Source organism: Felis catus, chromosome B4 (assembly GCF_018350175.1).
Source record: "Felis catus isolate Fca126 chromosome B4, F.catus_Fca126_mat1.0, whole genome shotgun sequence".
NCBI classification, from domain to species: Eukaryota; Metazoa; Chordata; class Mammalia; order Carnivora; family Felidae; genus Felis; species Felis catus.
In genome coordinates, this window is record NC_058374.1 from 10815635 (window position 1) to 10839597 (window position 23963).

Sequence of the window (23963 nt, forward strand, 5' to 3'; positions counted from 1 at the left end):
AGATTGGGAGAGGCATATGGGAATTGTTGAGCTTGGCGTCTTCCCAGCAGTGAATTAACCTCAGAAGAGCAGAGAAATCCTGTGATGCTCACCACCAGTCTTCCTTTCCCCCACCCCCCAGTCTCTAACGCTGTTCCCTTCCCTCATTCTTTCCTAAGAAGGCACAGAACTGTACTGCTGTATGAGGTAATGAAAACAGGACTTGTGTTTATTGCATGGCCATTTTAGTTCCTGGTTAGCCGGCCAGTCACAACCTCTTTGGGTTCGTCGGTAGTTTCTAAGCAGTAGTAAAACAGGCTGAAGATGTGACCTCTGACAAGACACGTCTGCACTGCGTGAGCAAGGGCAGCCGAGCTTTGCTCCCCTGGCCTGTGTGCCTCTGGGCTTTGTCGTGTATGGAGCAGCCTTCTACTAAAAGAGGTGCCATGGACGATGGAGAGTGCAGGTTTATTTACCACCCTTCTCCCAAAATGTGCCTTTGGCATGTCATAAACAGTTTAATGGAGAAAGTGAAGGATACAGTTCTTGGTGGAGACCAGAGGGAATTTCAGATGGGCAGAATCCTCTTGCCAGTTGGCCAACACAGAAATAGGAAAATATGTGTGTTGTTGGCATTGAATTTGTCTCTGTCTTTCGTGTCTGGGGTCTCTTTCTCTGTTGTGTGTCTGCTGAATATTTGGTTTTGGAGCACATGATTAAGATTGGCTGTGTGACAAACTTGAGGCTTTTTGCTTTAAAGCGGTTATTTGCTAGAATTCAAAAGATTCTTAAAGGTGGCTAGATCGCAGTTGAGCCATCTTTTCCAAATGAGACTCCAGTTGGGGTGAATTTTCAGAGTATTGTCTGAAGCTGTGGGGCACACAGGGTCTTCTCATTTCAAGGTCAGTTGCTTAGTTCACTCAGCATTTTTTTTTGTAATTTTTCTTTTTTTTTTTTTTGAGAGCACACAAGCAGGGGAGAGGGGCAGAGGAGGGGAGAGGGAATCTTAAGCAGGCTCCACAGTCAGCACAGAGACCAACAAGGGGCTTGTTCTCACAACCCTAGGATCATGAACTAAGCTGAGATCAAGAGTTGGACGCTTAACCGACTGAACCACCCAGGCGCCCCATTGGTCCAGTCGTCTTACTGTCACACTTGATCCCTGTCCCTCGTGTCCTTCACCCACTCCCCACCCTTCTACTGGGTCTAGCCCTCAACCACATACTAAGAGGCCCACTTGACTGTATCCAGTCTTCCTGCGGTTTTAAATAAATAGCAAACCAAGACCTAAAGAGACCTCTAACTTGCATACTGTTTGTATTATCAGTGACAAGTGGGCCTGCTGAATTTCCCAGCTCCCCACCTCACTCCTGCCCCTTATGCGTCCATGGCTCGTGTGTGTGTGTGTGTGTGTGTGTGTGTGTGTGTGTGTGTGTGTCTGTCTGTCTGTGTGTCTGTGTCTGTCTACATCTACGGTACACTCTCTCCAGCTTGCTGCTCACCACCATAATTGAGAATTACCCACACAAAGCAGAGAATGGCTTAAACCCACCTCTTCCTCAAGCCCATCTTACAGACATGGAGGGTGTGAAAGATCACCCACAGTGTGAGGTCAGCCAGTTCTTAGGTCGCCCAGCTCCTGCCCCCTCTTGCCCCCTGTGAAGCTCCAGCTAGAAGTAGGTGACAGACAAGTCTGCCCGTGGCCGTTCTGGGTTTCCCTGGGTGAGTGAAAGCAGGCCGCATCTACGGCCCGTAGTCCCTGACATGGCTGCTGAAGAGGGAGAGGGGCCTGGGCCCTGCACACAGGCTTTTCTCTGTGACTGGTGGTGAGGAAGAGGAGGGTCAACCAGCAGAAACAGAACCAATGGCCATCCAGTCATCAGTAACTGAAGCTGTGTAGGCAGAGATTGGAGAGAAGCTTACCTCCTTCCTTGCTTTACAAGCCATGTCCTACGTAGGTTTGTCCCCTCAGTTCGGTGTGTACCCAGTAATGGACTATGATCTGAAAGTCCCCAGATGGTACCACTGTGCCAGGTTCATTACCTAGATCACCCTACTCAATCTTCACAACCTTTTAAGTTGGGTGTTCTTTTTTCTCCCATTTAAAAATGCTGAAATGGAAGCTTATGGAGAAGAGGAAAGGTTGAGTCCAGAGCACTCAGTCTCAACAACAGCCCCATTGTGACTCCAGTTTTCTGTCTGTAAACGGGGGTAATGAGATTGTAATGGTTTGTTGCTTAGAGCAGTAGTCTCACTTTGTGGTGTGTGTGAGGCCATGTCGGAAGCTTTCCCCTGTCCTTCTCCAGGATGCCTATGCTAACCTCAACTTTCATGATCCTCTTCTGCCACCAGAGATGCAGGGTGACCACCCAGGGAGCAGCAGAAAGAATTAGAGAGTAATGATGTCTGTGCTATAAACAAGGTCTGGAAAATGTAAGTTGCAGACACTGAGGTATTAAGGTCTGGTCATGTATTTCCTCTCCAGCACTTACAGTGAATACTCCACAGCAGCATGACGACTGGTGTCATAAGTCTTTCTAGTAATGTGCTGGTGTCCCTAACTGATAGGCACTTTCTCCAGGTCATTGACCTTAGTGCTTTGGCACCTCTGCTTCATCAGTGATGTGAGCAGCAATGGAGTTGGAGGCCTTTCTGGTAACGGTAGCTTGTGTTTCTCAGATGAATGAGAGACTGTTCTGATCCATTACTCGGCTGACTCCCTCCACACCTTATCCCAGTTTGCTTCATTTCCACATCTCCATCATTTCCTGTGCTGTCTGAGGAATATCTGCTCCCCTTATCCTATTCCTTTCTATCCCTTTCCCTTCTGAAAGATCTCAGTGAAGAGTCTGAGGGCATAAAGAAAAAGAGTGCTGAATAAAATGAGGGTTTTCTGACGTACCCACTGGTAGTAGTCTTATGAGCTGTATTTCATCCGGACAAAGACACAGATGTTCATAGAAGTGTATCAAGGTCCTTTGCAATGCAAGCAGTTGACCCACTTTTCTTTTTCTCTCTGAAACTGATGCAAAACTCTTCTGTCTCATTATAGCATATCGTTTGTTGTTTGCATGGTATTTATCTTTCCATCCTTTTACTTTCAACCTCTTTGTGTCTTGGAATCTAAAGTGTGCTTCCTATAAGCAACACAGACATCTAGGTTTTGTTTTATAATTTTTTAAGCCAGTCTTACAATCCCTACCTTTTGATTGGATTGTTTACTTCATTCACATTTAATATTATCAGGTTGCATTTATATGTGACATAAATTTACTTTTCACTTTCTGTGTATTTCAGTTGTTTTTGTTTCTCCTTTGTGGCTTTATTTTGCATTAAGTGAATATTTTCTAGTATAATGTTTGAATTTCTTCAGTGATTTTCATCCATATTTTTGAATTTTCTTTTCTTAGTGGTTGCTCTAGGGTTTACAACATATATCCTGTCTTATCAGAACCTACTTCAGATATGTACTAACCTAATGCCAATGAGATGCAGAAACATGCCTCCTAAACATAACTCTCCTTTCCTCCCCTTTTTTCTACTATTTATATACATATTATGTCTTTGTATGTTATAAACTTAACGTCTAGTTACAATTATTACTTTATATATTTTAAATGAACTGAAAGAAAAAGGAGAGCAGATACATGTATCTGTAGAGTTTGTTTATAACCTCCTTATTTATCATTTCCGGTTCTCTTCATCTCTTCTTGTGGTTACTGTCTGGTATAATTTCCTCACTGCAGTACAACTTTGTCCCCCTACCCACTTCCTTTGTGCTTAAAATGTCAAATATATTTCTGTATATTAGAGACTCAATGATACAATTAATATACATACTGCTTTAGGCAGTTGATTTTTTAATCAATTAAGAGAAGAAAAGAAAAATGCAACTATACAGTCTTTTATAAGTATCCACATAATTACCTTTATTGGTGTTATGCATGTGTATGTGTGTAGGGATTTGAATTATTGTCTTGGGTTATCTGCTTTCAGCCTGTAGAACTTGCTTTCGTATTTCTTGTAATACAATGACTGCTGGCAACACATTGTTTTTGTTCATCTAGAAATGTCATTTTTCCCTTGTTTACCGAAGATAGTTTGGCTGGATATAAAATTCTTACTTCATAGTGTTTTACTCCTTTCAGCATTTGCAGTGTGCCATGCCACCTTCTGGTCCACTGTTTCTGCTGAGAAGCCAGGTGTTAATCTTCTTGGGATCCCCTTATACACGATGAGTCATGTTGTCCACTCTCTCCTTGCAAGATTTTTTTTTTCTTCATCTTGGGCTTTCAGTATTTTTACTATCACATGTCTGGGTGTGGATCTTCTTCTGTTATCCTACCTGCAGTTTGTTGACTTTCTTGGATATATAGATGAATGTTTTTGGTCACGTTTAGGAACTTTTCAGTCCTTGTGTCGTTGAGTTATTTTTTCTATTCTTTTCTCTGTTCGTGGTACCCCCAGTATCTGTACACTCCTGTATCTCATGGCATGCCACACCTCTGACGTTCTGTTCCTTTTTATTCATTGTGGTGTCTCTGATTTTCAGACTGCATGATCTACATCATTCTCCAAACTCATTTGTTATTCTGCCTTTTCAAATCTAGTGTTGAGCCCCCACAGTGAATTTTTCATTTCTGTAATTTACCTTTCAAGTCTAGAATTTCCATTTTGTTCGTTTTTATAATACCTCCCTTTTTATTGGTATTCTTTGCTTGATGCAACTTTGTCATCATACCTTTCGTTAAGCATGTTTTCCTTTAGTTCTTTGAACATATTTATAGGACCTGTTTTGATGTCTTTGTCTGCTAAGTACAGTATCTGGACCCTCTCAAACACAGTTTCTGGTGCCTGCTCAGTGAGCAAGGCTACTTTGAGGACAGGACTCCCACACTTCCTGGCCCAGAACAGAGCTTCCATAAGACAGAGCCAGGGGTGTGGTTAAAAATGCCAGTGGCCTGCCCTTCCCTGGGAGAAACCATAGCCCTAGGTTTGGACCTGTGGGGAGAAGAAGCCCTTAGCTCCTTGGCCACAACCACCTGGAGTTGAGCTTCCATTACATACACTGACCTTGGGGAAGTGGGAGAGGAGCAGCTGAAAGGGAGGGAGCAGGTTGTGGCTCAAACGCCACAGACTCTTGCTGTTCATTCTGAGATTTTGCAAATTTACCTGAATATCTTCTTTCAAGGACCTTACAATACTTTAACTGAAGGGCGCCTGGGTAGCTCAGTCCGTTAAGCAGCCAACTCTTGATTTCAGCTCAGGTCATGATCTCACAGTCATGAGATCAAGCCCCCAAATCAGGCTCTGCACTGAGCATGGTGCCTGCTTGAGATTCTCTCTCTCTCTCTCTGACCCTCCCCCACTTACTCTCAAAAAGGAAGGGAGGGAGGGAGGGAGGGAGGGAGGGAGGGGTAAAGAAGAAGAAACTAGTTTAATTCAGAAGAGCCTCTCTCCCAACCCATGTGTGGTGTATTCACATTGTCATGTATTGCAGTTCTAGCTCCAGTGTGTTTCATCCCAGTACACTGTTACTTTCTATAAATAGCATTTATTTAAATCTGCCTGCATATTTACTACTTCCTTTGCTTTATTATTCCTTCTTTCATCTGGGATCATTTATCCTTTAGTTTGAATCCTATCCAACAGAACATTTAGTGAGGGTCCACTGGTTAAAAAGTCTTAGCTTTTATGTGACAATTATTTATTTTGTCCTAGTTTCCAAAATATATTTTTGTTGGATGTTCTACGTTGACAGTTAATTTACCTTAGCACCGTGTCCTAATCTGTCTTACATTACTATTGATATGATTAGCAATATTTTAAAAGATATCTTATAGTGCTTGTTACTCTTTTGGTGTTTACTCCCTCCCCCCCCCCCCCCCCCCGAGTCTCTCTGGTCACCTAGACCAATAAACTGCCAGAAACAGAAGTCCTCATTTCTGGGCTATTTCCCATGGAAAAAGAGACTTAAATCTAGTGTCAGTCTCCATGTAATAGCCCTTCCCACACTGTTGTGCCAGGGAGTGAGGGGTAAAAACTATCCCTCATGCGTCTTCTGATTCGAAGCCAGTAATAAAAGCCTGAAGAACTTTCACACAATTTTAGGTGACGCCAGGGGAATACTTCTAGAATGGTAATGTGAGGATACCTGTGAACCCTTTACCCCGTGAAACCACCATTACTGGTAAAAATTGTAAAAGTCAACCACTTAAAATCTCTAGAAATTGTCCTTAAAAGTCCACAGATGGAGAAACATTCTCGCAAATGTTCTGGCAAGAGATAAAGGTAATGATTACCTTTGATTTTCATAAGTTATGTTTGTTAAAATTGTTATGGTAATATATAAAAGAATAGAAATAATATACATTACCTCCAAAGTAGCAGAGGGGGAAATGGAATGGGGGAAAAAAAGTAAATAATAGTCCTAAGAAGGAAGGCAAAAAAGAAGAGGAAAAAATATAGGCAGGACATAGAACACAAAATTTAAACATTTCTACTGAAAGACTGTTAGATTATTAGGCTGTAGTTTTTAAAACCTCTTTACATATTGATTATAAGAGAGCAGAAGTAGACAAAAAAGCAAAACGATGGTGAAAGATACATCATGCAAATAACCAAAAAAATCTGATGCCTTTATTTTTTATCATACAAAACAGACTTCAAGAAGAAACTAGAAATAAGAGCTGCCACCAAAAGTTGATTGCACCACAAGATACAATAATTTACAAACATCTACACAAGGAGTAACATAGCTTCAAGATGTATTCCAAAAAATGTCCATATTTACCTGGAGAAATTGACATTACCACAGTGGGAGATTTTCACATGCTTCTCTCAGTAACGGACAGCACAAGCAGACAAAGAAATAGGATTTAATTGTAAATGTTCCTGATTTTAAACATTTATTAAGAGCATGTTATGAATAATTTTTGCCAATATAAACTTGAAAACTTAAACACATAAGTTCCTAGAAAGCTATAACTGAATACAACTGATTAGAGAAGAACAAGAAAAGTTGAACAATCTTAGTTAAGGAAATGTAATCCTCCCATGAAGAAATATCAAGTCCACATCATTTTTACTGGGCATATTCTATGAAACATTGAAGTTAGAAATAATTGCCATCTTTTACAGTTTATCCCAGAAAATGCAAAAATAAAGACACTGCCTGAGTCATTTGATGAGGTTAGCAAAAGCTTATTAGCAAAACTAAAGACCCACAGGAAGGAAAGTAAGTGCCAATCATACTCATGTACATAGACAAAAAAATCCTAAACAAGGTATTATTACATAATAAAACCAAGGAACTACTGTTATTTTTGTGAGGTGTAATACTGGTTTTGAGTTTTTAAAAAAATGTCCACAGTTTTTAGAGTTGCATACTGAAGTATATAGGGGAGAGACAACAGAAGGTCTGAAATTGGCTTTAAAATAGAGATTGAGAAGGGGCGCCTGGGTGGCTCAGTCAGTTAAGCATCCGACTTTGGCTCAGGTCATGATCTCACGGTTCACGAGTTCAGGCCCCGCATCAGGCTCTGTGCTGATTCTCAGAGCCTGGAGCCTGCTTCAGATTCTATGTCTCCCTCTCTCTCGGCCCCTCCCCACCTTGTACTCTGTCTCTCTCAAAAATAAATAAAATGTTTTTAAAAATTAAAAAAAATAGATTAAATTGCTTCTCAAATATTCTAGAATGTGGCTATGAGTTTATGGGAGTTTGTCATGTTTTTCTCTTGTGTATTTGCAAAGTTTCATAATACAAAAGGACTAAAGACACTGGATTATATATCATTTTCTTTTAAAAAGAGATATGCATTATGAGGTGTGAGAAGCTAATGGCCTACATGGACTGAAATGGGACAAGGTGAGGAATTCATTTTTTAGGCATTTGATCTGGCCTCATCCCAGAGGGATCCCAAGCAAGGTGCTTTTCAAGCAGTGCTGTTTGTGGTTTCTGAAGGCAGAGGAAGGATGAGCTCCTGCTGAGCAGGAACATTCCAGGAGATGGATGAAGTTCCTGGCCATCCTGGATCTCACAGCTAGAAAAGGACCAGGTGCTGCTTTTAGCGCTGGTCAGAGTTCAGTTCAGCTTTCACCTCGATCACCAGGATAAAGCGAAGTGATGTCCATGGAAAAAGTCAGCGGAGTGTGAAGCTGTACAAGTGTATACAAATGTAAGACACGTGACATACTACTTACAGACGCCATTATGTAATGGTGTAAAAGGGACAGAGAGTGCAGCTGCTCTGGAGAACAGTCCAGCAGGTCCTCCAAATGTTAAGCAGGAAGTTATCATCTTACCCAGCTGTCCTGCTCCTGGGTGTGGTGTGGTGTGTGTGTACACTCAAATGAAAATGAAAGTTTATGGCTATGCAAAAGCTTGTGTTAGATGTTCATAGCATCACTATTCATACTAGCCCAAAAGTTGAAACAATCAAAATGTCCACAACTGATAAATGGATACACAAAATGCAGTGTTTTCATACAGCAAAGTGTTACTCTGCTATGAAATCCTGGCCCGTCCTACACAGAGGGATCTTGAGAACGTCTTGCTAAGTGAAGGAAGCAGTCACAAAAGATCACAAATTATGTGATTCCACCTCCATGAAATATCCAGACTAAGAAAATTCATAGAGACAGGAAGTGGTGGGGGGAACGGGGAATGATAGCTAACAAGGATGGCTTTCTTTTCGGGGCAAGAATATTCTGTTAGATGGTGGTACGGCTGGATAACTGCGAACATACTAAAAACCACTGACTTGCATGCTTCAAGGGCCAAATTTTATGGCATGTGAGTAATCTGTCAGTAAAGCTGTTACCTAAAAGACTGGGGGTAAGAGAGTTTGGAGCAAAATGGTTTTGTCTCCTACCACTCCTCACCCTGTTACCACTACTGCCTGGGCCCTGAAGTCTTCTGTCAAATTCAGGAAGATGTAGGATTTTTTTTTTTTTTTTTTTTTCAGAATTTCAGTGAGAAAAGAAAATGCTGAGTCTGAAGCAGAAACAGTGAGAAAACCAAGGACTGCCATTCACTCCCACCCCCTACCCCCTTCTGTGCCAGTCACTGGTGAACAGGAGAAGGCCTCGGCCTGCAGGACTGAGGCTGCCCTTCTGTGGCTGGTTGGGGGGTGTGGGGGGCAGCCTACCCAGAAGACGGCCTCCTGTTTGCCGATTCACCCCCACTAACGAGCAGTGAGCATATTCACTGACTGGCCGAACAGAGCTGTGATGGCTTACTTGAATCACCAAACCTAACCGCCAGAATTGCCCCCAAGCACAGCCCCACATGATGGGAAGCGTTAAGCGTGGCTCGCAGTTCAGCCCCCAGCTCCAGCTGCCGTGGAGAGGACGATTACTTTCCGGGCCACTTGGCCTTCACTCATCTTGTGTTTTCTCTCCCCGTTTTCCTGTCTTGTTTTGTTTTTCAGTGGCTGCTTCAACCCCCAACTCCAGTGCTGGTGCGGCCATGAATTCTCTGACCTCTCTTGGGACTCTGCAAGGGCTGGCGGGAGCCACTGTCGGACTGAATAATATTAATGCACTAGCAGGTACCATAAACAGTGAGTATTTGCTGCTCTGGTGGACAGCCTTCCCCCAAATTCTCCCCCAGAAAATGGTCAGCCAGCCCTGAACTGCAAAGGATACGTAACAGGGAGAACTAAAGCTTGGGATGGAGGAGCACATACCCCGCTAGGCACATGCGATCTACATTCATTTTGCCTCAAAGGGACCCAGCCCTCGTCGCCCCGGCTTTTTTCTAATCCTCAGAACGTGTGTTCGTTCACTCGTAGGTTTCTGTGGCTGACAGCTAGTTGCAGCTTTCACAGGGGCGTGCTTTGGTTCTCTTCTTCTGAGAGGCAGTGTGTTTTAATAGAAAAGTGGACACGTGGGTCCAGTTCCAAATCTGGCAGGCACCTGCAGAAACCTCAGCAAATCACTGCCCACCCACCCCAGGCTTCAGAGTCCCATTTGAAAACTGGAAGTTCTGGATTAGATGATTTTATTGGTACCCTCTTGCTCTAAAGATTGATGACCTGTATAGAGAAGCACGAGGCCTTGGAAAGGAGGAAATAAGGCTGAGTGGAAAAGGCCCCGGCTGGCAGTGGTACCGTGTGGAGTCTTTAAGCGCTCACAGACGGCTCACTCGACAGCAGTTCATCTCTGAAGAGGCTCATGTCACCATGGCAGGTTGAGGCAGAGTGAGGCAACTCGCTTCCAGAAGTACTTCAGCCCAAAACCTAGGGACTCCCTGGAGAGCTCCAGGTTCCGTCCCACACAGCCTGCCCATTTCTGCCACGTTAGAGCTGTGGGGGATAAAGTCATGTTTTAGGCTTGTGCTCGGCACTGGCTCCTACACTGGGCAGAACCGACCCTCCACGCACAGAAGGGACATCTCGTTTGCCTTTCCCTCAGTTCAGTCCTGAGTCAAGAGTAGCCAGGCCCAGGAGAGCCCAGAGCAAATCTGATTTCTGATTTGGGGGCCCAGTTATCTTCCATGCAGTGCAGGCAACACAGCACCTGCCTGCTTCAAGCTTTAAGAAAGGGTCCCTGGCAAGTTAGTTTACCCCATGACTCAACAAGTGAACAGTTTTCAAGGGGTGATCAGATACTACCATTTTTTTTTTCAGCAAAACAAAAAATCTAGACCTCATCAAATTTCCAAGTTTTAATAAACACTTTTGTTCAGATGCTCTGGGAAAAACAAACAAAAATTGGGACTGAGTTTCATCTGACCATAGGCCAAAAAAAAAAAAAAGTGGGGGGATCGTTCTTTCTAGATATGATAGCTCTTGATTAGCAAATAGCATATTAAGTGGCAATCACGTGACAACAGAATGTCTTATTCCAGTAAAACGGCCTCCAGCTGCCTACCTCCAGCAGCCCAGGAGCCCTCATCACATTTACTCCTGTTTCTGACCTTGTTCTGCAGACGCTCCAACCCACTTCCTCCCCCTTGGTTGCAGACATGGGTGTTTACACACATCCCTTCATGCTGCTTCTCTTGCCCCAGGACCTAGTTCCCCTAAAACAAGGACTTTGATTTGATCGCCTGCCTGTCCTGTCCTTGGTCTGCAAAGTAACAGGCCAGTGGGAATGGCTGTCCTCCTCAGCACGTGCTCATGACTGCTGTGTGTTGTCTCGGGTCCGTGTGTCCACCTCTCTCCATCCTCGTCTGTTGTGCTTTGCTGGTATTTTCCCATCGTTACCATGAGGGACTATAGAGGGACTGTGTTGAATGGCCAAGACTATGACTAGTTCTTGTGTGGGGTCTATGTCATACAGATGTTGCTTCTGGCAAGGACAACAGGCTTATTAAATTGTTTTGTTTTTTAAATTGTTTGCAATTGGAGTAATACAGGTATGTATAGTTCATGGGGAGTTAAAAATGTGTCTCATTTCGAACAGTCCCTACCAAACAGTGTGAACCAGGAAAAGTGTTTAAACCAAAAACCACGAACAAACAAAACCACATTCCTTCTGATCCGGTAAGCGTTACTAGCACAGAGCTATTTAACAATCCCAACGTTGGCTTGGAGCAGATATTTGTTTCTTTTCAAATACCAAGGAAAACCCAAAATATATAGTGTCCTCTTTCAGACCATTCTGCCTAAACAGACATGATGATGCTACCTGTCCTACTGGAAAATTCTCAGAGAAGGTACTCAAGAAATGGGTACCGGAATAGAGGCAGCTTCTGAAATAGTTGGCCACAGTTTCCATATCATTGCTGTTTCCTACCCTACTCCATCCCAGGAACAGTTACTTGGTACTGAAAGAATTCTCTGGCTGTCTGAATAGAGTCCTCTTTCCCAGGGACCAGGGAGCCAGGAGAATGTAGGTAGACGGAATCCAATTAATTCCCAGACTCATCTACATATAAATTTTACCCCTTTCACTTCACTTCACTTCACTCCTCCTAAAATCAAGTTTGGGGTCGAAGAAAAGAAGCTAAATTAAAGTGTTCAAGTTTGATGTCCCTTTCCTTGCTCCATACATTCATGAATGGAGGGGCTAAAAAAGTACAGTTGAACCCTAAAGCTAAAAGCAGAAATTGTCAAGATCATAAGTAAGGAATGTGGGTGATTTACTTCTGGATTATCTGAGGGTTCTCCAGGCATGTTTTGTGTAGTAAGATCTAAGCTAAGACGAAGAAGATATTTTTTGTAGACACAACTGCCCAAAAGTCTGTGTCTGACTCTATTTAAATGTATGTCAGGTGACACACTTATTTTTCCTTGTTCCAGTCAACTTCGTTCTTCCAAATGGCTTAGCATACAGCCCTTAAAATTAGGATCGTCAGAATATAATCAGGCACAAGTACCTGATGAATAGTGTTTGTGGAAATACTTGGTCCTTGAACACACAGGTTTGAAATGTGCAGTCCACTTATATGCAGAATTCTGTCAATACTGTAAGTAGGATACTACAAATGTGTGGTCATTTTCCTTATGATTTTCTTAATTTTAAGAATACGGTGTATAATACATATAATGTACAAAATATGTGTTATTTATGTTAGCGGTAAGAGCTTCTGGTCAACAGCAGGTTATCAGTAGTTAAGTTTTGGGGGAGAAAAATTAACACACAGAGACTTTCATTTGAACCCCCACTTGTTCAAGAGTCAACCGTATTTTATGTAAAGGAGAGAAAAGATGTTTGGGGCATATTATTCTGGCTTGTCACTCTTAAGTATGCATTATAAAATCACTCTCAATCTGTATTCTTGGAATATGTGAAATGTACATAGGTAGATACACATATAGGCACATACAACCTCACACACACTTGTGACCATAATAACACAAACACACATATAAATGCCGCTAAGTGCATATTCAGACTCCTCTACCATGGTTCTAGACATTTTACACTTCTTATCAGCTTGCAGCTTAGGAGGATGTATATCTTGTCTACAGCAAGGAAAACATCCCAGGAAATAGATTATAAACCTACAGGAATAGAATACATTCCTCACTTTTGCCCTTTTGCGGGGGGGGGGGGGGGGGGGGGGGGGGCACTTACGCTGCTTCTGCCTCTGCCTTCAGGACCATCTTCACAGTGGCCACCAAAAGTGCTCCTGCTCACACTGGTGGGTCCTTCTGTGTCATTTGCAGATTTATTCAGGCGTCTCACGGCTCCTCAGGGCCCTCTCAGTTGAGGACCTTTGGAGAGTTAAAGCGTCTCACGGGCAGGGTATGCAGGCTTTGTTGCCCATGCGCAGAGACCTCCCCTTGTTGAGGCTGCCACATCTGCCATTTTGTTCCTCATCCAAACAGCATGCGTGGGAATTTAGATTACATGGGATGAAGTGAAAGAAAATCCCTACTCTTTTAAGGGGAAGCATTTATTCAATTTAACTTTCTTCAAACTTCTTTTTCTACTGCCCACAGTTTTTACATGTAATCAGATACCAGCAGCTGAATTGACAGGTGTTATCTTTGACAGAATAATTATTTAATATAAATCTTCCCTGAGTGGTTTTTTCAAATTCTACAAGGTAATCCATTACTTCTTGTACCTTGTCTTTGACAACCACATACCCCCAGAATCTCCAGGATAGTTTTGGTTTTAAATATTCTCACTGCACTTGTACTTGTCAGAATTTTGACACTTATTTTTTGCTCAAAAGGGTGGTTATACCACGAAGAAGGAAAGCCCCAAGCCGGAGAGCCCTCGCTAGTCCCCTCTTTGACATCAACACCCCCTTTGCTTGATGCCTCCGATACCGTTTCCCTCCCCACCTCAGGCAGGTCAGGCCGGCCACGGCTGCCTCCCACGTGCATGAAATCAGTTGAAGCAAGCCACCCCTTCAGAAAGGAGATCTGCCCTGAGATCTAGTCCAAAAACACAGTCAACCACTGTGAAGTGTAGGCAGAACAGCGGCGATGTGCCGGAAGCCTCACAACAATTCTGGTCCTGAAACCCATCCGGTCTTTCAGGAGCACTGACGTTCATTCTGCTTCTGTGTTTCAAGAGGGGGGGAACAATTGGCGAAAAGGGGAAAAGAGAAGAAAATTCTCCTAACCTGGATGACTAAAACGAAAGAAGAAAAAAAAAAATCCCGTGCCACAGAAGGAGGGAGTCAGGGGCACCAAAGACCACTGCAGCGAAGGAGCACCTCTTGGAGAAGCTGGGCCTCGGAAACTAGGAAGGAAGGCACTCCGAAGGCTCTTACGCGGCAGGGCCGGCAAACTCTTAAGGCCCTTAGCTGACCGGGTACCAGCAAGTGGCGGCGCTCTGTTCCAGTGACAGCAAGGGGACTCGGAGACGTGGATGGCAGCCGAGCTGGTCTTCGGCTGTGCTCCACGCGGCCCTGCGGGCTGTGATGCACCCTTGCCCCAGGGTGTAAGTAGAGCGCAAGGTCACCACTCACTCTTACTAGAATTTCCCCCTACACGGGAACCCGGCTTTCTGGAGGGCTGGGCCACGTGGCACAACCATTTGTATCTCTAGCACCTGTTAACAGCCTGACAGAAATGAAACACAGGGCACTTAACTGTGCCCAGCTCTTCCGGAGTTATTTCACACCCTCCCGCCTCTCTAGAAAAGAAACACCGATGTTTCTTTGCATTCACACCAATGTTAGGAGGGGAGGATAAAATAAGACCAGAGGAGAAAAGAGAAATCACCCCCCAGCCCTTCGGCAGCCGTAGGAATGGCAGGGGTGGGAGAGAGAAGCCTGGGTGAGGTAAATGGGATTAGCTGGTGTCTTGAGGGATTAATTAGGAGGCCACACTAGTTCTAAATTCTTTAACAGTATTTATTTCCATGACTGAAAAAAATTAAGAGAATAGACTCCTTCACAATAAGAAACCTCAAGCACAGTCCTCAGGACCTCTGCTGGCCAACACCTTTTTGCCTAATTTGAATTTGCTAGATCTGCCTGCGAGGACTTCCTCTCTGCAGGCTTATTATTCCATTCTCCTGTGCTTCAGACTCTCCTCAGCACCCCAGCCCAATGCCGTGTCTGTACCGAGGACACTGTGCTTGGTACTTTCTCTTAGGGCCCACTGTGTCTCCTCAAGCCCCCCACCCCCCAGAGAATACCAGGCCTGAGGCGCTACGCATTTCCTCTGCTGTTAGGCCATGGTCTGACTCCTTCTAACCTAAGAGATGAAGTTATCAGAATAACAGAGTCGTGTCGAGAGTAAGAACATTCCCCACCTGCTCTGTCTCCTGTGGATGGCAGGCAGGAGCACTGATGGATGGTGACATGATTCTAGTGTTGGATTCCTCTGTATAATTTCTAAGCATCTTTAGTCCTCTATCCTCATTAGACTCCTTACCACTTTTTTTTCAGTTAGTCATCTCAGGTGTTTTAACAGCCCTAATCAATAGCCCTAATCCATTCAAGTGTTTCATTAATGTTTTCAATAATTTCTTCCCAGAAACCTTTTTTTTTAATGTCTCAGTCACAAAGGGAACTAAAAGCAATTATGATGTCACCTCTTCCATTTCCTGAGTTCATATGAAAGTTAACACTCTATAAAAGTATTGCTTGTTTTGACTCCATATTCAGGGAAAATGTGGCACAGTCAGCAACCATAACAGAGCAAAAGAGCAGCCAGGATCCAAGAAAAAGGTGCTGGACAGCATCCAGTTCCCATCCGTTACTGGCCAAGATCCAGCTTACAGACACGAGTATCCCTTCAGTTAACTGAAAAACATGACCTGGAGCTCCTTCGTGGGTAGAAACTCCGGTTACGTGGGCACTGATAAATCCTTGCACGTGTGCACGCGTCTACTCGCTGCTAAAGATGGCCCCGTTCTTTTTTGAGCCCCTGGTACTACGTAAGCAGCTTTGGTTCTCTGCAATTAGAGTAAGGGTCCACATTTTTTCCTCGCCTTAATTCTTGATCAGCTTGCGTATTCTCGCTGAGGTCCTCCTCCTTGACACCATCCCTCCGCTGTTTCGTAGAGCCGGAAGGGCACTGCCCGCACGCTGGCTCACCGAGGACAGAGCTGGCCTCCAGGACCGTCTCGTCAGATGGCCTAGGGACACCAGTTTTACCCCTTTCTCCTCCAACCCGTGAGCCATCCCCTGGCCCTTCAGAGGGCCCAGGAGGTGGACTGAAGTGTACAGGTGTTACAAGCCTCTGTCACTAATGTTTTCTTCCAAGCTTCTAAGCTCCAAGGAGAAGGCTTTCATTTCAAAAAGATAGCGGGACTTGCCAGTAGCACAGCGCATGGAATGGAGACGTGTTGTCTGTCGGTAGTGCCTCTGTGAGTTTTGATCGCTGGCCTTAGGGAGTGAGGGTGTCATTGCTCAGGGGGCTTTGGGGGGCGTGGTCTGTTTACCATCATGCTGATGTATTCCTGCATCGTTGCGTTTCTCCTTCCGTGTCGGTTTCACTGGTGTGCCGGCTGCATGCACTTGCTGTTGTACGTGTGTCAAATGATTCTCTAACTTCCTTTGGAAAGCACTAATGAAAAGTGCTGTTTCTCTTCTCTATTGTTGGGTTTTTTGTAAAGTTGCTCAAATGCTCTCAGGTATGGCGGCTCTGAACGGAGGACTTGGCGCCACGGGCTTGACGAATGGCACGGCGGGCACCATGGACGCCCTCACGCAGGCCTACTCAGGGATCCAGCAGTACGCGGCCGCGGCGCTGCCCACTCTGTACAGCCAGAGCCTGCTGCAGCAGCAGAGCGCCGCGGGCAGCCAGAAGGAAGGTAGGTGCCCGGCCCGGGCCCGGGCGCAGCGGGCAACACCCACCGTGGCGGTGGCCTTCGGAGAAGCTAGATGGGGCCGGCATCACGAGAGGGCAGTTAGCGTACTTCTGTTCTTCCTGGGGTTTGTGGTGGTTTTCTTTTTTTTCCAGTCTTTGGGTTTTTTTTTTTTTCCTTTTAAGAAACTTAACAGGCCTAAACCATTGGTTTGAATCTTCTCTCCCCTCCTGTTCAGCCTTGTCCGTTTATCTTTGAATTTTTCGTTCTTTTAATTTACCTCCCAATATGGATCTCTCCCCCACTGCACCCTTACACGCAATCACTTAGGAATTGCTGTCCTCAAAACGCTGCAGGAACCCCCTTTCCTGAGTCGGCGCGGACCATCTAGGATTTCTCCCCTTACACCTCAACTCCGCATGAGTGCAGGGGGTGAACGGAGAGTCTCCTGTGGGCAAAGCGCTCTCAGGCACATCCCGGGTTTCTCAGCGTCCAGTAGCCCTGGGACCACGGAGCCTGCCTCTCGGTAGGCGAGGCTTTCCAGGGTGATGATCAGATCCACCATTAGAATCGACTGGGTCCGTGTTTAATCGGGGGTCCTCGGAGCAAGTAACTAAGTGACCGATTGTCTTGCTCCTCTGCCAATAAGGCAAATTGAGTATCAGGAAGTTAATACTAAGAATGAATTAAAGCTAATTGTAAAATAGTTCACGAGCCAGTCCAGAGAGGGACAGCTTGTCTTTTTCCCTTTTTCCTTTTGGTTTCTTTAAAGCAAAATCTGCAACATTATGTTTATTCTCTTTCTGACCTGTTACAGTATGGGGGAAGAAGCTACGGTAGGGAAGTACTGAAGACATTTTAATTTCTTCCCCTTCTTTATCCTCACCCTACAGTTCCAAACTATTCTTGTGTGCAAACTTCGACTTGAAATCTGGTGTTCTACAAGAAATAGAATAGTTTTACCTTAAAAGGGACACAGCTTTAAAGAGACTCGTGTAAAAAAAGATTTTTTTTCTAATCTTAAGAGATCGTTAAAAGTGAAAGATGAAAGTTTCTTTACTCTCAGCTGTGACTGTTAATGTAGGTTTTTAAAAAGCTGCACAACTGTTCAGTCCACTGTGTCTCCCGAGGTGTGGGGAGACTGCACGTCATATATGCCTTGTTTCCCCAAGAAAAGCCTGCACTGAGGTCCCTTTGTCCAGGATCTAACTACCCAAATAGTGACAAATAAGGGTGGTAGGAGGCATATATGAGATAAGAATGTTCTCAGAAAAGAACATAAAAGCCAGGTCCCTACGTGATTTTTAGAGAATGCCGGTCACTTCTCCATTGTCCCATCAGGGCCTTCCAGCAAGCCACATAACCTTTGTCGCTGAACAACTTGAGTCACGGTGGCCTCAGCATGTAACAGTGCAAGGGTGAAGTCTAGGCCCCAAACACTTCCTCCACTGCCCCCAGTGTCCATGCCTTGAGTTTTCAGGATAGCCTGTGCAGTAGCTCACTCTCGGGGATTAACATGAATGGCCACCCACTGAATGATTATTGACATTTAGGTATCGGGCCTACCAGTAGCAAGGTTCAGTACTTGATTTTTGTGGTTGGTGGTGTTTTTTGGCTTGTTGAGTGTTTTTAAATCATTTCCCACTTCCTCCTACCTCTCCTCTGATCACCTTCTTCTCACCCAGTGATGTGTGCTCAAGAAATTTAAACCATCTTAATATTAGTTTCACCTAAATTGTTGTTTTCAAGGCCCATTATACTGGAAAGGGGAAGAAGAAGAAAAAAGATGAATTCCACTACTGAATAGATTTTTAGCCTTTCTACTCCATAGTTTTGTTCTTTAGTCAAGAGAGTTGAAAATCAAGTGATGTGTTTAGTCATGTATCCTAGTGTATATTTTCCCAGAGGAAAATGAGCCAGGCTGGCTTTGGTTTTTAAAGTAGGTTTGATATTTTGCCCAGCTAAATCTTCTGAAAGCTGATGAGGAACACTGACCACCTTTCCTGTCCCTCCTAAATACCCTCTGACCTTCTTTATACCTTCCCATCCTCCCTGATTTACAGGAGGCAAGTCTCTCGCTTATACACACACACACACACACACACACACACAGAGGTAGAGCCTCTGGAGGCCTGAGCAGAAGCTGGTGGGTGTAGGCTGGCTGACACAGATACCCCAGCACTCCATGCTAGACCAGGTGCCCCAGGAGAAATACAAAATGTGAGCACCCACCCAGCTGGGGCCAACCATGTAAGCAACTCTAGGAAGTAAAAAATAATGTGTACTAGGAAACTCCAAGGAATGTGTGATTTGTCAGGTTTTTACTAAACGTAGAGGTGGATACATAGGGGGAACCCTCAGATTGTTTTAGTGTTCACGATTTTGGCAGTTTGCAAAATCAAACTGTTGCTGGGTAAAGAAAAAACAGGGAGGGAGGGGGGTCATACACTAGGAGATGCTGGTGGCAGTTTCACCTGAGAAAATAGTGAACAAGAAGACAAAACCTCCTTAGATTTACCATTTTGTATTTTCTTGGTCCCCATCTCTGGCTCAGATACAATCAGAATGTCTAGCGTTCTAGAATGCCAGGATTATCCAGGCATGGCCAGTAAATCTGTCAGAGCACATTAAACTGCATTTCTCCCCAGGCTTCAGGAGTTGAGATGACTTCACAGATCAAAGTGGGTCCCCTAAATCCTCATTTGCACACTTGGATCTTTTATCTAGAAGGAATATGAAATCTGGATGGCACCAGATTTGCCCAGTATACGTATTGCAAAAGATGTGCCTGGCATAGTACCACTCAGAGCACCCATTTCTACTGTTTTGGTTTTACATCTATCCATCTTAAGTTTGGATTGCTTAAGAATTCTTTTAACCCAGGAAACATGTGGGGCCCTAAGTCCTGCAAGCATGTCCCTTTAAATACAGACTGCCTCCTTTGCACTGGAACATGGCTTTGTCCGTGCAACCTGTGACACCGAAAATTAAAGTGGTCACGTTGGCACTTAAATAAGAAAGGCTTCACCTGTGTGGCTTTAGACATTTGCCTCAAGACGACTTCCTTGTGACAAGTCCTACGCATTAGAACACTCCTGTTTTGTGGGAAGAAACTTGGTTTGACTCTTCTTTATGAAGATGTTTCTCTTATTTTCACAAAGTTCTTTTACCCCAGTTTTACTTTTCGTAGACCCATATATTGTCCCCGCCCCACGGGCAGTGCTGGTTCCAGGGGACACCAGGCCCAGAACTTGGAACATCCTAGAGGCATCTAGCCCCGGGGCCTCTGAGAACCAGCGGGGGGGGGGGGGGGGGGGGGGGGGGGATCTGTAACCACCGCAGGCAGCCTTCAGCCTAGAAAGTGTTCTTGCTGGTTATATATTAGAAGATGGGTACCTCCCACCAGGTCATTCAGATTCCCTCCTTTTCCTTTTTTGCCCCTTTTAACCTTCAGATGGTTCTTGTGCAGGTGGCTACAGAGAGAGGGGAGAGTGCACGGGAAGACACTTAGGAGAGCCTACCTTTCTAACCAGCATAGCTAGGAAGACCTTCCCTACTCTGCCCTTGCTTCTTGTTTCTCTGGAAAGTGACAGTGGAGCGTGAGGAGCTTGGATGAGTTCAGTCTCTGACTAGAGTCGGCACCTTGTGCGTTCATTTTCAAGGCTAATCCCCAGTGGTATAATTCCTATCACGCCAGTGAAACTCTAGCTACCTATTTTTCCCTGCTTTGACTCATTGCCAGTCATTTCTAATAAAAATGATTATTAGACTGTGTGTTAAGAGATTTGGCAAATCAAAACTGGATGGATAATTAGGTAAATGATTGAGAAATCCAAGCAACATTACTGCTATATCCATTACTCTAAATTGCTGCAATTTGCTTAGAAAACACAGGATACTCTCAACTCCCGAGAAACAGTATATACATACAACAAAAACACAGCCACCCGGGAAAACCCCACACCTGCATTCTCCTCCCCAGCTCTACCCTAAGGCAGCTGCCCTCATCCCCACGAAGAAGAGACTAAAACTATGTGCCCTAAGCAAATACAAGCCACAGACCAGTGTCTCTGGAAATTGGAACATCTGAAAGGTGATTCCCATCTTGAAAGACATACCAGCACTTGACATGTATACATCTGTTTCGTTCCCTTTAGTATGAGAGGAAGGCACACGCTTAGCCTGTTGTTAAAGCAGTCCTAAGAAGAGGCCTGGGGAACTCAGAAGCGAAGAATACCTTACTCTGATTTCTTTTTCCTCTTTAGGTCCAGAGGGTGCAAACCTCTTTATTTACCACCTTCCACAGGAGTTTGGAGACCAGGACATTCTGCAGATGTTCATGCCTTTTGGAAATGTTATCTCTGCTAAAGTCTTCATTGACAAACAGACCAATCTGAGCAAGTGCTTTGGTATGCAAAAGAAACCAAGCCAGAATATCACAGTTCATTCCCAAGTGAGGAGTCATGGGAAGGAAAATGTAAATGGCAAACATTTAGACGTCCAGATAGGGCCTTCCCTGGGTGGTGCCGTTTCCCGGTTTTCTGGATCCATGTAAGCAGATTGGGCAAAGTCGTGTAATCAAAAGCAGAGGTAGGGGCTATATAAAAAGGATCTGGGAAATTAAATGCCTATACATTAGGTATTGCTGTATCCTGTGCTATTAGAGCGTCTTGCTCCATACATCTAATCATCTTTCACTATAGAGCAGCAGCAATTTCTTTAAGCCCCAAGGTCTGAAGCCAGCTTTAGCAGATGGAAATACACTTAACAGACTGTAGTGTAGTTTAGGCTACCCTGATACAGAAGGGCACTACAGACCCTTTGCCATGGTTTCCAGGCCCTTCTGGGTCCAGTAGGATTCAGACACTGTGGCTGTGGGTAGCATGTCGTACTGGGAGGCTCCTGTTCAACACCACATACACTCATATGAACCCTCACGAGAATGCACATCCCATCACAGCAGGCCTGGGGCTACGCTGCCCACCACAGCTCCTTGAGCCCCGGGGCAGGCCGTGGAGGCATTTCACAGTCACATGAAATGCTACTTGTGCTGAGATTCAGGAGCCAGAATTTGCAATGACAGGATCTGCAGGGACTGAATGAGTGGGGGCAGAGCACAGGAGTTACAGGAATTCCGAGAACGCTGGAAAACTCAGGTCCTCGATGGCTTGACCTCCTTCCTCAAGGAGCCCAGACCCTGCCTCCTGGGGCAGTGTTTCCTCCCTGAGAGAGTAAGGCCCGCTCTCTACTTGCTCTGATGTCTTATAGCAAAAGCACAGCATTCATTAAATCTATTTCGTGTTTTACTTTTTGAACCCTTCTGGGCCCCCAAAGTGGTTTAGAGGCCAGAATGTTAAGAGTATATATTATTCACTTGACAAGTCGTGGCCCAGTTTAATAGAACATTTGCCTGAATCATTCCTCCAGTTTAGTAATTCACGTGGGTAGTAGGCAGTAGCCGTACAAAACAAAGCGAAATAGATACAGACCAGTGGAAATGCAAATGAAAGTGAATGGTATCAACAAAAACAGCGAGGTGGGAGGGGTGGTACTCAAACTTAAGATCCTTCTCACTGGTAATGGGCAGCTCATCTAAAGACAATGTTTCGGCTTCTAAAACCCCATTATCATATAACACCTTTCTAATTTCTGTGCTATCAACCAGCAAGGTCTGAAGCCTCTGTGTTTAGGGGAATTAGCATGGCAACCACTGAAAGTCACTGTTTTTACCCAACTGGAAAGGCTGTCAGCCTGAACTCAATACACTATGGCTTCTGCTACATAAACCCCCTTGTGATGGTTCGTGAGCGAGTGAAGTGGAAAGTAAGTGGTTACATAGTGGGTGAGTGTGCACTTGGGTAGCTTACCGTTAGGAGCTTCCCTGCACAAGGTTTTGAACCAGATTTTTATACTCCTCATTGCTAAACAATGTCCTGGGCTTATCTGGAGATTGGAAAGGGATTGTGCTTCAGGGTCCGAATTTAAGAAAATATGTACAGCCTTGAAAAGAGATTGTATCAGCCCACAGACTATTCAACCAGTGTGTAATCAACCTACGCCTATGAATATCAGCAGACAATTGTATGCAATGCTACGCACTGTTTTCAATTTTTGTCACAAGCTACAGCACCCCATACCTACGTTTCTCAGTGAGCCAGCCTAATGGTGGCAGGGAGAGGGGAGGCCAGAGTTGTCATAAGCTGGTACCCCATTCTTCCATGCTAACTAACCTCGTGGCCAGGTTTCGTTGTCCATTTCACCCTTGATCCATTTCCATTCTTTAACTATCTTGCTGCTTCTGGATAAAGACCTAGAAGAAAAGGAGAAAATCATAGCAAAAATCTTGGATTCAAGATCACCCATACCAGGAATTAGATTTAGTCAAAAATCTATACCCCCATTTTGCAATACAGCCTGACTAGGAAAAGCTTTGCTGCATTACACCATATGCTCATTTTTATCAGCTGAGAACTCTGCTGAAGGTATATTTTATGTCCTTGTCTTCCTCCTCTAGTTTGTAAAGGAATTTTCTCTTTAGCTTTAGACTTTTAATAGTAGATCGTTGAAGAAGCCTAATACAGAACGTTCTTAACAGAGCGAAGATGCACTCCATATAATGGCTTCCTTTCAACCCCAAGTAGGGACAGTACAAGCTCAACAGCCTTACACCGGCATTAACTAAAGAAAGTTTTGCGTGTATCCTGCCACCCCCACCCCCAGTGTCTGAACAAACCATATGATCAGAATTGTTTCTGGGTCTTTGCAGAGGATCACTGGTTCTTTGTCAGAAGCCTGCCCTCCCTGCCATTTTGGTGGTGAGTGTTGGTACAGAGAAAGATGCTAGGAAGTCTGTTAGGGTGGTTCTTACGCCCTGAGCTGTTCACTCTTAATATTCTTAGAGGTTGCAAGGCAGAGATTTCCAGTCTGTTGAATTCAGTGGAGCTTTCAAAGTGGAAGTTGAGCTGTGGAAAAAAGGCCCAGCATTTCCCTTGGGTCCCTAGGTTCCTCCCAGAAATAACTCCACAATGTTAGAAACCAAGTATAAATTACTCCAGAGTTAATTCACTAACTGACCCCATCCGACAGAGGAACGGGTATGGGCTCTGTGGATACAGATGGAGAATTGGAATGAAAGTCAGGATCTTTGCAGGGCACCGTCACCAGCCCTGCCTTTAAACCTCACTGGGTTGGGACCTGTGAGCCTCTGGGGGGGCCCTTTGAACCCTGGAGTATGTATCCCTATGCTCCCATGAGCACCACTTCAGGGAACCCGGGGCTCTCTCAGAAGGGTTCGGTAAACAAAAGAGGCCGGGAGT

The 23963-nt window shown here is 44.6% G+C and overlaps 1 protein-coding gene and 1 long non-coding RNA gene across 20 annotated transcripts in view; one reads left to right on the forward strand and one right to left on the reverse strand.

The window, feature by feature from the left end:
- Positions 1-23963, forward strand: part of CELF2 (CUGBP Elav-like family member 2) — an 840819-nt gene that overhangs the window by 808813 nt on the left and 8043 nt on the right. For 9 of the 19 annotated variants that reach the window (XM_019833918.3, XM_011283568.4, XM_023256326.2 and 6 more), the window contains 3 exons: positions 9411-9530; positions 16456-16653; positions 20913-21056. In XM_019833918.3, coding sequence (XP_019689477.1) covers positions 9411-9530; positions 16456-16653; positions 20913-21056 — 462 coding nt within the window. Of the gene's footprint in view, positions 1-9410; positions 9543-10831; positions 12790-13612; positions 16421-16455; positions 16654-20912; positions 21057-23963 lie in introns of those variants that run through there. The other 10 variants (XM_023256325.2, XM_045062601.1, XM_045062600.1 and 7 more) reach the window with 8 other exon arrangements.
- Positions 6597-23963, reverse strand: part of LOC123386801 — a 50633-nt gene continuing 33266 nt past the window's right edge. Inside the window, exons 2-3 of the long non-coding RNA XR_006601240.1 lie at positions 22878-22957; positions 6597-10286 (exon numbers count right to left, since the gene is read on the reverse strand). This is a non-coding gene — a long non-coding RNA (uncharacterized LOC123386801). The remainder of the gene's footprint in view (positions 10287-22877; positions 22958-23963) is intronic.